Source organism: Sparus aurata, chromosome 20 (genome assembly GCF_900880675.1).
Source record: "Sparus aurata chromosome 20, fSpaAur1.1, whole genome shotgun sequence".
NCBI classification, from domain to species: domain Eukaryota; kingdom Metazoa; phylum Chordata; class Actinopteri; order Spariformes; family Sparidae; genus Sparus; species Sparus aurata.
Window position 1 is genome coordinate 15,419,050 of NC_044206.1, and position 15,038 is coordinate 15,434,087.

Consider the following 15,038-nt stretch of genomic DNA (forward strand, 5'->3'; position numbering starts at 1 on the left):
ACTTTGCAAAAATATCAACAAAGCTTCAATGCCATCCCGCATCCAGAAAAAAAAACCCAAAGGCATTTCAAAACATGTAATCACTGTCATGTTCTTCCCTGTAAAATGTTCATATCCACTGAGCTGTTTTGGAAAAACACCGACTTTGACGACATCACTTCATTTTCAAACTTAAGAAGTTTTTAGACAGCTTCCTCAACCGAGAGCAACTTCGAGGTGCAGGCAGAAAGAATAAACGCGGTGCCTGGAGACGTCTTTAAAGGACTTTCTGTGGCTTCAGCCTGCAAAAATATAAACACGCCTCATTATATTGCAGTGTATTCATTATGAGTTGCCTTCTGTCTTTAATAACTTCTTTTCCGGTACGCTTTCATTTTAATCACAAAGATGGTAAATAGAAGTCTTTTCAAAATAAAATGTGATCAGCTTTCTGTAGTGTCGGTCAAAGTGCATCGATGATTAAGACTTGATGTGCTCATAACGTCTGCCTTTATTTGTGTTGAGATGACATGAGCGCCGGTGACAGGGACCTCAGTGTCTCTCTGCATTCGGCTCAAGGAAATTTGGGAGACATCGAGTTCGACAGTGATAGATCCTGCTGTACTCGCCGCAGCGGGGAAAGTACGCTCGTGGCTCACTGCACATACTAAATTAAGCAGAAGAAGAAGACAATCACCAATAAAAAACAAAGACATACTGACAGATAACCAGTGCGGGGGTAGACCCAGAGATGCCGAGCCAATTCCCCAGTTCATTATTTTCCGAGCCGATGGCGGTGCAGGGGTCAGGCAGAGCACGGACCATTAGCCACAGTGTCCGTCTCATCAGAGATCGTTTGCAACAGGTGACCGAGGAATTATTAGGGATTCGTTCCAAGTTTATTTCTGTCAGTGAGGCTCACAATTTCCCACCCTCTATAAGTGAATTAAGAGGTTAAAACAGCACTGTAGGAAGTTGCGATTGGTTGTGTTTGGACGTTCGCAACTTGCGGACAGCCTGGACCAACATAACACATCCTATATTATGAAAACAGCTCACCGAAATGTCTCAGAAGCAGTCGAGTAGTTATTCAGGAGTTTCCCGAGGCGACAGGGTGCGCTGCATCTCAACTCTACGCAAATGAGGAGCTGCCAACGTGATGCCCCGTCTCTAGAAATGCAACATGATGCTACCAGAAGGCATGCTTACATTGACAATGAATGGGCAGCGCGGACATTTGTCGATGCTTGTTCTTTATTTAGCGCTGCGCGTCTTCCGTATGGACCAGTCGGTGTGGGTGCTGACTTAGCTTTAGCCTCAGACATTTAGCACAATATCATTTATAAAGCCATGAAGTGCATATTTAAGACCCTTTTGACTGATTCATTTTAGCATGCGGGAGAGCATGTTTTCAACCAATGCACGGAGCTAATGGTGTTGTAATTAGCTTGCTCCAGCCAATAAATCTGCTCGCGACAGTTGTCACAGCGCCCCGTGGGAGAGTTTCGAGGGGTAAAATCTGTAACATTGTAACCTGCCTAGTCCCATTTGTGAATGAAAAAAACATGACTGGCAACAGTACTAAAGAAAAGCCGTGCTTGGCAAATGGTAAATTAATTGCTGTTATCCTTTTCCGCCCCCCAGCCGTGGAAGCTACAACACATGCAGTTACAGCACGACCCGCTCTTTTGGCTTTGACTTTCCATACAAACGCACTCATGCAGCATAAAGAATCGCTCTATAGACGACGCGCCCTCCCTCCCAAACCTCGCGACACTCCGCCATGTCTGTCAAGTACTCTGTCATGACACGCACAAAAACATACATACATTGTACAGCGTTCTAAAAAGGGGCTCCCTGAACTGAGATTTGCATATAGATAAGATAGCTTAGGCTCGGAGTGACTCATGCATGACAGGCTTCTTGATTCAAAGTCTGCCTGTGCCATCAAAGTGTGCGAGTCCGGTGTGCTGGCTATAAAGTCCCATGTAATCATTGTCATGTAATCGTTTGGTTTTCAAGAAGAGGAAAGATTACATTTTAAAAGTTAGAAACATGATTAAGATCATGTCCAAACACAACCAGCACTTAAAGGGGCACGATGTAGTTTTTGGAGAACGTGGAATTTAATATCAATGAGGTAATAATACAAACACAGAAATATTTATTGAATAACAAGCCATTCTCAGAGGAAAAGTAGATCCCAAGAACACTGTTTGATGCTTGAAAGGTGGCAGGGTCTGCCTAATACAAACACAGTTAACAGTATGAAGTTGTGTTGTCTTTTAAGGTCATTTTGTTTATTCAGTTTATTGATGAATGTTGTGAGTTATGATTATTTTCATAATTTTAATACCATTTACTCATATATATATTTTTTGTATTAATAGAAATAATTAATATGTTGTTTGAAGGTCAAAGCATTTGTCTCAACAGCTCATGATGTAATTTAATTAGTTAAATTGGCTCCATAAGGGCACTGTTAACTCTTGAATTAGCGCTGATTAGCTGAAAAGCTTGAGAGTCTTTCTTGCTTTAGCCATTTACAGTGTAAAAATAAGAGAATCCATATGCAAACTCTCCCGCTTGTTGTTAGAGTTCACATTAGTTTTAATAGTATACATCACCTAGTTCAGCAATTGCACTCGCTCTCCCACCCTTGATCTATTAGTCAACATCCATCAGTATTGGCGAATGAATATTCATCCCCAGTTTGCTTGTTGTTTTCCACAAGAACACACTTTAAACCAGTCTGTTGCTCGGGTATTTGATCTCAGCCAGAGACAGGTTGAGGTGGAACAATGGGATTCTTCTCTACCTCTCTGTCTCCTTTACTTAATCAGATTCTAATTCAATTCGAGGTGCAGCTCTATCAATAAACATGGACAGTTCTCCTGACGCGCTGCTGCAGCAAACCCTTGTGTGGAAACATGTCAAGTAGAACGAAGATATCAGGGAAAATAAAGGAATCGCGGCAGATCATTTGATGATGAAATATCACCTCGGTTAAGCGCCGCCAACTGCACCTATTCCTTCTGTTTTTTTTCCTCTCGCCGCGTTTTCCATCTCTTGTTCGAGCAGGTCTCTTCTTTCCTGATTTTGCCCCATCCGCTGGCTGGTGTTTCCCAACAAACTGATCTGTTTATCTTATTTGACACCGTTCGGAGGATAAAATGTACAAGCGGCGGCTCAGATAAAGCCCGTAAAAATGCTGCAAAAGACGGCCCGAGTATTACTCTACTTCGCTTCTGACAGGGAGGAAAAATGAGGAAGAAAGGAAAAAAAACACAACATCTACATGTAAACAGAGGCTGCTTTACATTATACACCATGTGCAGCATGCTATTTATCACCCCGTTGTCAACGTGCTCCAATGAAGCAATGAAAGCTCCTGAGCAAAATATAAAAAGGGCTGAATGTGAAAAAAGGGCTCTTTTCACATGAAGTTTCTACCTGTGATGATGAAATCAGTGGAGCTCCCTCTGGTGGAGCACAGGAGGCAAGGTTTTTTAAGGTCTACACTTCACTTGAACTCCTGATATGGGACGCTCTATAATCTGATACCCTTGAAATGAGTGTAAGCTACATCCTCATCCTCCATTTTCCCTACACGAGGCAAAAAAAAAAATCAAATTTAATCATCGCAACCTATGTAGAACCCGCTCCTCCTCTGTCTGCAGTTTTCATACTAATGACAGAGCAGCAGACACAGCAGGCGGCGCTTGAGACAAACCTCCGGAGACCCTGCCCATCTGCATGTGGTGGCTGCAGAGATATCAAAGTCTGCTGTCGGAGTGTTTTCCCGCGCTCAATAATGTAATGATGCAGCTATACGGGCTCTGAAAAATAATTTAGTCTAAACATCGGTAATGAGAAACAGCTGTTACCCTTCAGCGGCAGAACTCACAGTGAAAGCGACAAGGAAGGCGCTGCGAGCGATCGACTGAGGCTGTGTGTTGCCGCGGTGTCTATGTGGCGGCTACACTCAAATGCTTGGTCGTTACTTTATTGGGAGTCTTAGTGTGCATTTGATGTATGGAGGAAAAAGAGGGAGATGGGCTTATGTATATACGATGCGCGTGGGTGTGTCTTGTGATCTTCTCTGGCACTGTAAATTTGACTGAGCGCGGTTCTCTCCAGGAAAGTGACTTTGCAAATAAAAATGCATTGATTAAAATGTTTTGCTTCAGACCAAAATGTCTGACTTCCATCGCATCTATCGAGCACATTTTCTTAAAATAGACTCAAACCATTTTTTGGACACATATCTAGGAACAGCCTCTAGCTGTAGGGATCTGGATGAGAGTTTCCCATGGCAGTCTTTGACTGACATTCTGGAGCCAGCCAGAGATGGAGAGACTGGATATGCTGCCACCACTCAGCCCTCCTGCCAATTTGTCCCAGGGGCCGCTCCCCCTGCGGCCCAGAGAACATTTCCTCCATAGACCATCATTATATATGTATATATATAAAAAAGCTGTCTGGAACAGCAAAAAAAAAAAAAAAAAAGAGTCAATTATTGCTATTTATATCATGATTTTCTTTTTAAAAAAAGGCTTAATACTGGAGGAATGTGCAAGTGCAGTGGGCTACACAATGCGAAAGCCAACCAGGAAGTAGGAAAACTTTTTCTGATCCATAAGCTATGCTAATCAAGCAATTTTCATCAAGGAACAAATGGGCACCATTTTGTGTTCCCAGCTCATATAATAGGCCTCCATTATTATAAGAGATACACTGTCCACTCATGTGGTGTGCTTCTGATTAGATAACTTCTATAGCCAACAAATGTTTATACAAGTTATTTTCCTGCCTTTATCAACAAGCATAGCATGGGTCATCAACTGCTGGGTATTTAAACCGTCTTTACAACACTAAGTTTGTATTTCACATCTACATATAAGGTGGAAGCGTGCAGGACAAGCAGACAAGCCTTGTTAGCGAGGTAGGCCAACTAGCTCGGGGGATGGAAGTTCCACTGTGAAAGTGAAAGTTAGTTAGCTAGCCTCCCAACGCTAGCACTGAGTACGACTACATTTCATCCTGTTTCATCCTGCATCGAGTTTTTTTCAAACCCTGCCCAGTAAAAGGCAATTCATAGGATATCACACTAAAAAACCCGGATGCAGTGAACTCTCACTACAGTTTGCTTGTTAGCTTAGTTAACTGTCGTGGTGTTTTAGGCCCGGAGAAAGCTGGTCAGCATGCTAACCTCAGTAGATATCTTTGGTACTTAACACATAGATGTCTTTCATTTTATATCAAAACTATTATTTCTTCACATTCCTATTAACATTTGAATACATTTTTGAAGGTTTTTTAACTAAAAAGTGAAATCATGGCTTACACAGTTGGCTTACAAACACCAAGGACATTTATATTATATAATCATTATTATGGGCACAGACATCTGTACCTCACCTAACAAATGGAAGACTGTATTACAGAAGCATGCATTGCATGCCAATGAAATCAAAAGAGCAATTCAATGTACTTTTCTCACTAGGGCGATATGCAAAACAGTAAAATCATAGACCAACACTGTGTGGGAGCTCTTAATTATCTGCATGCACGGTGGATTTTCTTGACAACATGTCTGTCCCATGCTTATTAAGACTTGAAAAACAAGGCAGCAGCCTTTGTTAGCTGGATGTGGTCATGTGATTCTTTCATCTGCGCTGTTTGTTTTACGGGCCCGCAGAATGTAAAATACAATGCTGAGGGCGAAAGCGTGGACGGAGAAAATTAGTCATGCATTCACAGTGGCATGCATGTATTATTAGTAGGTAAAGGAATAGCGAAGAGGTTTGACATGCAGATGTTTTTGAAGAAATCTGCTCTTCTATTATACAAAAAAAAGGAGATACACAATTGTTTTCAGTTATTTAACTTAATGTGCAAGCTGTACCGAGGTCCAAGGAAAGTTGATGGGCCTGTCATGGGATGCTGCCAACAGGTAAGCCTGCATGCTCCCGCTTTTATAATTGTGTTGCTTTCATACAGCCGCCGGATGGGGTAGTGAGGGACATGGCCCATTGGCTTTAAGCCTGGAGAACGTCCTCCCTAGCAGGATGGATCAACAGAGGAGCGACAGCATCGTGGATTAGTGCAGCCTGTCAAGGTCTGACGGTGCAGTGACAATTTAATCGCTGAACTGGCTCCCCGTAGAAAACAGGAAGATGAGAGGAAGGAAAAAACAGGAGGGGAAAGTTAAGAGGTTGTGGTCTTCATTTATATGATTCATTTTGTCATATCAGATTCTGTTAATACTGCTGTCAACGTCTCCCGGGTCCTGGGGGAAAAAGACCATAAACAGGCTCACAGAGACGCAGACAAAAGCACACAGGCACTCTCAGCCTATCCTTAAGCTTAACCCTACAGCGGGCCACCAATAGAAATAGTTTTTTTTGTCACGGGGGACCACAGACCTGCAGAGTTTAAAAAAAAAAAAATATTTATGCTGTTTGTGAGATTTTGTGTGATTCCTCATCAGGGTAGATGAACGTGTCCCCTAAGGCATTCGCACACACACGCACACACACACACACACACAGACACACACACACACACACACACACAAAGCATGGGCACTTTGCTTATGAAATACTAGTTTTAGTTATCCATCTGCACAGATGGGTTTTGAAGGAACAGACACAAAACAAATCAATGTTCATTTAAATATGATCTAATATCTTATGTCAGCACAGCTTTTGGATGCGGCAATCAAAAGTGCAAATTTGCCATCATGAATTATTCACACGACGGCGCTCATTGACAGCATTAGGTGGCGATTATTTTAAATGCCCGTTCAATCAGAATCAATGCGGCGAATACAATGCTGATGAGAGAGCATTTGAATGTAATCGCAGGCACACTATAAGTGAGTCAACAACTTTTCTTTTTTTTTCTTCTCTGCTTCTGGCCTCACACTAATGAGGGAAGAAGTTACCATGGTAATGGCAGACACGAGCTACCTTGAGCTTTGCCAGGCTTTTAATGCGCACACAGGAGCGGGGACACACGCACGCAGAGGACAGTGATTTCATCCTCCACAGTGAGGAGAATGAAAGAGAAAAAAAACACATTCAAAATGTGTGGAGATTTACAGGCGTGGTCAAAGAGAGAGAGACCGGCGGACAAGCGTGACATGTTCTTATGTAATCCTCATGATTAAAAGGCAGAAACAATGTCGAATGTAATTACAGGGTTCCTTTGCTTTGATTTTAACTTAACCTGTGATTGAGGCTATATTTGGAATGATCACATTTTTCCTTTTGATCCACAAATGAGCGGGTCCTTTTTTCAAATCTTTCTATAAAGGCTGCGTGTTTTAGATCTTCTTGTTAAATCCTTGATACTAGCAGTTTTCGGGGGAAATTAAGACAAAATAAATTCAAATATCCCACCTGCGGATATTAAGATGTTAAACTCTCTGTTAGAATAACTTCTTAAAATGCAAAATGTGTCCCGTGTAATTCTCATGCAACTCTCTTCTTAATTTAGGTCTGGAATATATTTTTTCTTTTCTTTTTTTGCATTTTCTCTGTTGTTATTATTGTGAATTTACATATCAATCAGAATGAGAAATATTCAAACGGACCACTGGGTATACACACAATGCAACTTCCAATTCATGTGTTTTTTTTCCCCTTCTTTGTGATTCTCTTTGGCAGGGTGGCGTCGAGCTGTTTTAACTATAAAGCTAACTTGCAGCAGCTTTGCATCATCTGCACAACACAGGCGAGGGCCTCTGTGTGGTGTGTTGTTGACACAATGCCCATACACGTTAGGAAACGTTCTGTTGAAAGCACGCAAGGAGATCTCAGTAAAGGGAAACCATTTTGCCTGGTGATTTTTTGCATGAGGAATCTTTTTTCCATTTGAGGCTGGAAAGAGCACATTTCACAACACGGGATGACGTTGCCGCAGGGGGAAAAAAAACAAATGCTGGCTTGATTAAACAAAAAACACCACCCACAAACACAGCTTCCCGACACCTGAATGTAATGACCGTTTGCTTTCTGTCGCTGAAGCGCAACAAATGCTGCAGGTGGTTGCCAGGGCTGCGGCGCGCCCCTCATTCCAGCCAATATATTCCTCAATGCCCTCCAACCGTGGCCAACTGCATGCTTTTGGTTAGCTGACTACATGTCAGGCTGATACTGCTGAGCCCCTCACATCAAAGCCAAAACCTGCATCGCTGAACAGGTCCGATATTACCAAGCCACAACCTGCTAGGAATAATTGTATTGAAAAAAGCTTTGCCCCGGTCCTCATCAATAAGGTCCGAGCTGAATGAAGGACATCCATGCGGAATGATCAATTACAGCGCGGTTATTTCCATAAGATATTATCAGAGGCCATAAGGTCCTATTTCGTCTTTGGCTCGGGGAGGACGTCAAGTAGCAGGCTGTCCTTCGCTTAATCATTCACACGCCCTGCTTTAACTCAAAGAACACACATAGGGAGCTAACCAGTGTGTTACTCTACGCACTGCCAATTAACCTCCCGATAACTCTGGATATTTGATAATTAACACATCCCGGTGTTTAAACGAGTATAAGTTGCTCATGTACTGGCCATTTTTAACATACTGCTCATTCTCGCTAGTCTCCGGCATGCCAACTCATTTAGAAATTATTTCAAACATAAATATTTTTCTGAAAAACTGAAGAAGGACCAGGTCACCTTTATGGTGGACAAATTATAAGAGCACCGCCCAGGGAACAGACACAAATCTGAACAATCCTGTCAACAACTTGACCTGGCTTTGCTAGCAGTTTAGAACTATACTTCACTCACTTAACCAAGAAGTTTTGGTGCCTAAACCTAACCAAGTAGTTTTTTTGCCCTACCCTTGTTTTGGGAATGGTTATTTATGTCATCTTGGGAGTCACTGACAATCTATTCAGTCGCTGAGTTATCGGATTGTGTTGTGTTTAGGACATGAAGCGGTGGCGTTCATTCTGCATTCGTCTACAGGGGCCACCAGAATAAACAAAAAGCTCCTCGTAGCAGCTTTAAAATTTCAGTCATAGCTAAATCCACTGGTGACTGCGTGTTGTGATTGCTATTCAACTCAGAACCATCAGCATGCACCATCATGCATGGAGTGACAGTTGTGGAGGTAGCCGTGTCCTCTATGGGACTGTCAGGAACCGGCAGGTAGGCAAATCCAAAGTGTCCCAACAGTCTGCCACAGGTTCTTTGTGTCTTTTCACATACTAACACTGAATTTCTAGTCTGGGCAACAGTTTGCGTAGGATCACAGGAACATGAGGTATCTCTCCCAATGTTAATTTACTCTGAGGTGCCGTACATCCGCCCATGGCGATTCTCTACCTCTAGCACAAGGACATACTCTTCCCCTCGGGGAGAAGCTTTCCTGGAAGAGGTTTTTTATTCCAGACTCACCAGCACAGAACTGTGAGTGCTGTGGCACTGAAAACAAGGACAGGAAAACAGGAGACGTGATTGGGTATGACGGCCAGCTCCGCCACACCTGCTGATAATGTATTCCCTCCACCTTTGACTTTTTCACATTTTCATAGAATGTCTGCATTCTCCTTTTGTACGCTCAGTGAGTCTGACATCCTAAAGCCGAAGAAAAGTGTGTCATCATCTTAGGCTCTCCTCTGCCATCAGAAGAGCATGTCAAAATCATGTTTCTTCTCTTCCCGAAGGCAGATTTGATCAAATCGGCATCCACACAGGGGAATACTGAGGTTTGCGAGTCGTCAGGATTTGCTCTGTGCGTGACAACTGTTGCAGAATATTTCAAATGAGACCAATTGTTTTTTTTTTTGTTTTTTTTTATTTCTATGAATTATACACACACTGCATTTATATAGTACTGCAGTAGGAACTTTACTCTTTACTAGAGGCCATATCTGTTGTATCGCTAAATATTTGTCTTGTTGAAGTGCCTCCACTCATCTGAGGATCCATTGTTTGTGATTGTGCACTCCAACCTATGCATTTACAGAAAGTCCTCTGTCATCAACTGTGTAATCAGTTTTAAAGACGCTTCAAATCACATTTTATAGATGCATCTTGGTGTCCAAAAGAACTCTGATTCTGGTTGGGTAAGAATCAAGGGAGCTCTCTTTGTGACATATTATACTGTTATATTTTGGGTTTGATCTTTTTTTTCTGCCATTTTTCTGCTAATCAAACAAAGGAAATGTAGCCCGCTGCAGTAATGGCGTGAACCAACATAATGGATGGTGAAATTTCAAATGCAATCTCTGTACAGTGATAATTCTGAATGTGATTGGGCCTTCGTGCGTTGAGCCCCAATTATTGTAAGACCTTTAGATTCTTGTACCGTCATTGTACTTAGTGTATAAGAAGCTCCAGCACTGATGTGGAAGTAGGTCTTAAACTCACATTTGCATGTTTATTTTGGGAGCCTTATTAGCATTGGCAAACATGAACATCCGGCAGAGGGGAGGGGAGAAAGGAGGCGGAGAGCAAAGGAAATGTTTCATAACAAAATAAATTGATTCCCAAGTTCAGAGCTGTGTTCCCATCCAAAGATTCAAGTGTTTAAAGATTGCTCTGACATCTCTGCTTGTCTAATGCTGGAAAACATCCAACCATCTATTATGCTCTTTGCAACTGTGGCCTGGAGGAGATGATGACGTCAAAGGAGACAGCAATCGTTAATCCTTTACTTTTCTGTACTTTAGCACAGACTGAAGAGATCAGCACTTATTGTCATGAGGACGCTGATCCGGCACTGCTTGAAGGGGTTGATTGATCAACAACAGTATCTCCAGCACCCTAAACCTCGGTGCAATCATCTGCCTTACATTTCTTCCTACAACACTTTTCCCTTTCAGTTGTATCCAGAAAAGTGGCTGGCCCGATGTCTGGGTTCACCACCGCAGCATCCCTGACAGGAAGAAGAACAGAGGATAACATTGTGCACGATGCAGTGTGAATACAGAAAGGCCACAGCAGCAACTCCGCTGCTATTCAGAGCTCATTGTTTTGGTTTGTCAGTCCATATGGTTGAATCCCCGAAAAAAAAGAAGATCCGGAGTAAACCAACGGTTGACCAGGAAGGTTGAACATTCAGCAAGCCAAAAAGGAGACGAGCAGGTTTTTTTATGAGTTGGTGGGCAAGACGTTAATCAAATATCAACAACAGTATAAAAACGAGTGACATAGACTTAAATTCAACAGATAAATCTAGTAGATGAATGTTTACTAAATAATTGCGTCTACATTTCAGGGCATTGAGCAGACGCTTTTGCCCAAAGCGACTTACAGTAATTCATACATACATTCCTACACGGATGGCGGTGGCTGCCATTTTAAGTACAATGAAAAAGTTTTTCGCTCACCGCCTAGACTTCTCTCAACCACAGGGAACAACCTTGCAATAAAACCATTCACAAACCTGTAATCATTCTCACATACAACAGGCACTCAGCTCGAGAGAGAGAGAGAGAGAGAGAGAGAGAGAGAGAGAGAGAGAGAGAGAGAGCGCCTCCAGGTTTGGCCCTCCAGTCTCTCCAGAGATCTTTATGCAGTCATTCAACTGCCGTTAATTATAGCCCAGAGGGTAATTGTCACGAGTCATCGGGGGGTTTCTTGAGGCTGCTGTCACACAGGTGGAATGTCAGGCAACTTAACACGAGGTGAAACATACACCGAGTCTCCTTCCTGTAACCGACTTGTGTAAGAATGTAAGCCGTCTCTATTAAGTGAAGTTATGTTTCATATTATCACGTTTCTGAGTGTTTTCTGCCATGCTTAAATAACACAATTTTTCGATTTAAAATTGGTGGTCACAGCTAAAATGTAGCCGTTTTCTTTAAACAAAAGCGACTAATGTACTTTTGTACTTTTGAGTGATCTGAGAAAATGCGTCATGATCGGTACTGGTGATGAGGGTCAGTAGTTCTCTTACTCTTGTGATCAGAAACATTAATCTGCAGCTCAACACTGAGGCTGTTCTGTTCTGAAAGTGTAATAATCTAATAAATCATAAATAAATAAACTTCTGATCAAGCCGCATACATTTCACACTTAATGTTTGGTTAGTCACGCAGACTTCCTCTAAAGCCCTTCCCTTTTTTGTATGGATACAAATACACATATATGTTTTTGCTCCTTTTCTTTCTTTTAATTCGGTTGTATTTTATTATGAGGATATTTATGTTTGCCTGAGTTTTAGAACCTAAATTCATGTAATACCCTCTTCTTATATATATCTTTCTTCTGCTTTCTCTACCACTTTGAAATGCATCTTATGAAGAAATATGTACTTTATATTGCTTGTATTCATGATATCCTGAGGAATTGTGTACATTCTGTATTTAGTCATCCCCTTTTGTAATGTAGATGGTTCAGCCAGAGTTTGTACTCTGATCGATGTGTTTTCGTCTATTTGTTATCTCCTGTAATGGGTATCCAGCAAATTAACATCCCCCGGTACAAATACGCTTAAAAAAGACGACCATAAAAGGGAAAAGCACCGACCTTAAATATGGTTCTTTGCTGGATTCTCAGCTAATCAGTGTCTGATTATTTCATGAAACAGCTGTTGGCAATCAAGCACGGAGCAAATCTGATGAAGCAACATGTGAGACGTGTACGTGGTTTCGCTCCGTGTTGTTCTCAGTGTAATCTGGTGGTGCGCTGATGGTTACCAGTACCAGCTCCACCCAGGAGAGAAGCACCGCTACACACAGAGATATTCGTTTTTCAGACACAGATGCAGATGCTGGCGTATTAGCTCAATCTGTGTAATCTGTTTAATTGGCATTAATAATAAGTCATGCAATCGTTTTACCGACCAAAAGTGGTCAGTGGTCGATGAACCATCCCCGTACTATTTTCAAAACTTTCTCTTGCCCAACATTTATTTTTCTAAGAAGCTTGGCTCGGTCATGCATCATTTATAATGCATCACTTCTTTTTTTTTTTTCCTTTTTAGATGAAGATTTAGGCCCATTTTAATTCCAGGTAAGCGTACTAATGAGCTGTTTTTCAATTCAGCACCATTCAGCACAACTCTTCCCTCTGAGAAAATTTCTTATCATGTATATTTAAAGCGATGCATTTTTAAAGTGATATATCAGAGTGATTGCGGGGTTGAAGTGGATCGCGGATGGTGCATCGCGGGAGCCACCAGGGGGGAGGAAGACATGCAGAAACATTCAAAGAAGAAGAGAGGAGTTGAAAGTCAAAGTCAGAACTAAAACCCACCGGTCAATGGTACATGTCTCACATAAATATGCAGTATGTGCATTGGTAAAAGTGCTTTTTTTCACATACTGTTTCATGTTGGTGAATATAAAACAGTGCTTTTCCGACCGACTCCACATAAATGTTAGCTAACACGACATTATCATTGTGGGTTTTTGTGTTATCGGGCGCTACGTAAACAAGGTTTGCTTGCTCTCTATCATAAATGTGAAAGATTCAAACAAATAGGAAGACAGATAAACAGCATGGGCTTGCTAATGCAACAAATAGGTTGTCAAAAGCATTAGAAATGATCAGATTTGTTGCTTCAATAAATCGAATCAAGGTTATTGATAGCATTTTAGTCCTCGGTTGTCCACTAAGTCCGCTAAGGGCTTGTTTACAGCAGTTACCTTCATTCAGTCTGTTAGCCTGCTAAGGGTGTGTGTTGCTGCCTGAGTGGAACTAGAGGAAAAAAAAAAAGTTAAAAAGGCAAGAAAAAATTGCCCCCTCAAAAAAGTCAGTTGCTTTTAAGTCAGATCAAAGAATGATCTCGCAGGAGCCCTTTCTTTTTACACCCACCATTAAAATGCGCCTCGTACCGAAAGAGGTCACCTGAGACAACATTTACGCCAAGGTTAATACATGAGGAAGAGTGTGTTGTGCGAGACTGATATCACAATTAAAAGTTTTGTCCGACAACATTAAAGACACGGAGCACATTTGCTGTCCATGTGCTTCTACTCTAGTCGGATCTTTCGTTCCACCTTCAGTTTGCGAGTTTGATCGCGTACATCCGAGAGTCAGTTGCGTCTAAGGCGGCCACTCACACCCCTTGGATCCATGCTATCGCCGTCTCGCTTGATGCCCATGCTTCATTATCAAATCCATTCCGCCTTCTTATTGGGAAAAATTCCCAGATCAATGACACCCCATGCCACGTTTTCACTGCTACCTTGCACCCTGGCAGATGCTGATGGTAGTCATCGATGTCCCGACGCCAGGCAGCTAAGGTAAGATGGGTCGCATGTGGTCGACGAAAAAGAGCTTTGAGCAACGAGGGAATACGAGGTAGGAAGAAGCAAAACATGACAGGAAAAAGGGGAAATTAAAGAGCAAAATTAGACCAAAACAGAGGGAGAGAAAGAAAGGGATGAAATGAAGGGGTAAAGACGGAACAATTGCGGGCCTAAGCATATTTTATCTCATGCTATATTCGGATTAAAGTATCAAACCACCTGTAAAAAGGCACTGGAATACAGGAAATCTAGGACATCTACTTTATTTTAAAAATTCCGAAAGACCTCCGTTGACGTGCTCCCACCTTCCGTTTTAAAAGCTTGTGCCCCTTGGTTTAGTGGCCCGGGTGATTATAGAACTTCAGTGCATTTGAGGTGTACCATGTTTCATCACTCTGTCAGGCCGAAGGCAAAAAAAAGCAGCTTGAATGAAAATGACCCCAAGGTTAGTGATTGGAGGGGAAGGGCAGGGAGAGGAAACGTCAATGCTGAGAAAGAAACCAAATGCCTCTCACACACACACACACACGCACACACACACACACACACATGCACGCGCGCGCGCACACACACACACGCACACAATCCCCATTACACTCACCTGCAGTGTCTGTGAACTCCAGCCACGGTTTCAATGATGGAGCACTCTCCCTCATTTAGACAGAATGCCAGGTCCTTGTCTTCCACACAGGGCTTGAAGACCTCTGAACTCAGACTGGGAAGTGTGGGGGCCAACGCTGGAGGCGAGAGAAAAGACAGAGAGACAGATTTAATTACTATTGAACAGAAAACACTGAATTGGAGTTAATTCGTCTCCTTCTTTGCTTTTGAAATAAAAGC

At 42.2% G+C, this 15,038-nt stretch overlaps 1 protein-coding gene across 1 annotated transcript in view; it reads right to left on the bottom strand.

Annotated features, from left to right (window-relative positions):
• The window catches only part of nrg3b (neuregulin 3b), a 220,638-nt gene that overhangs the window by 88,866 nt on the left and 116,734 nt on the right, over window positions 1–15,038 (bottom strand). The window contains exon 2 of the mRNA XM_030400688.1: window positions 14,800–14,935. Within this exon, the coding sequence (XP_030256548.1) occupies window positions 14,800–14,935 (136 nt within the window). The remainder of the gene's footprint in view (window positions 1–14,799; window positions 14,936–15,038) is intronic.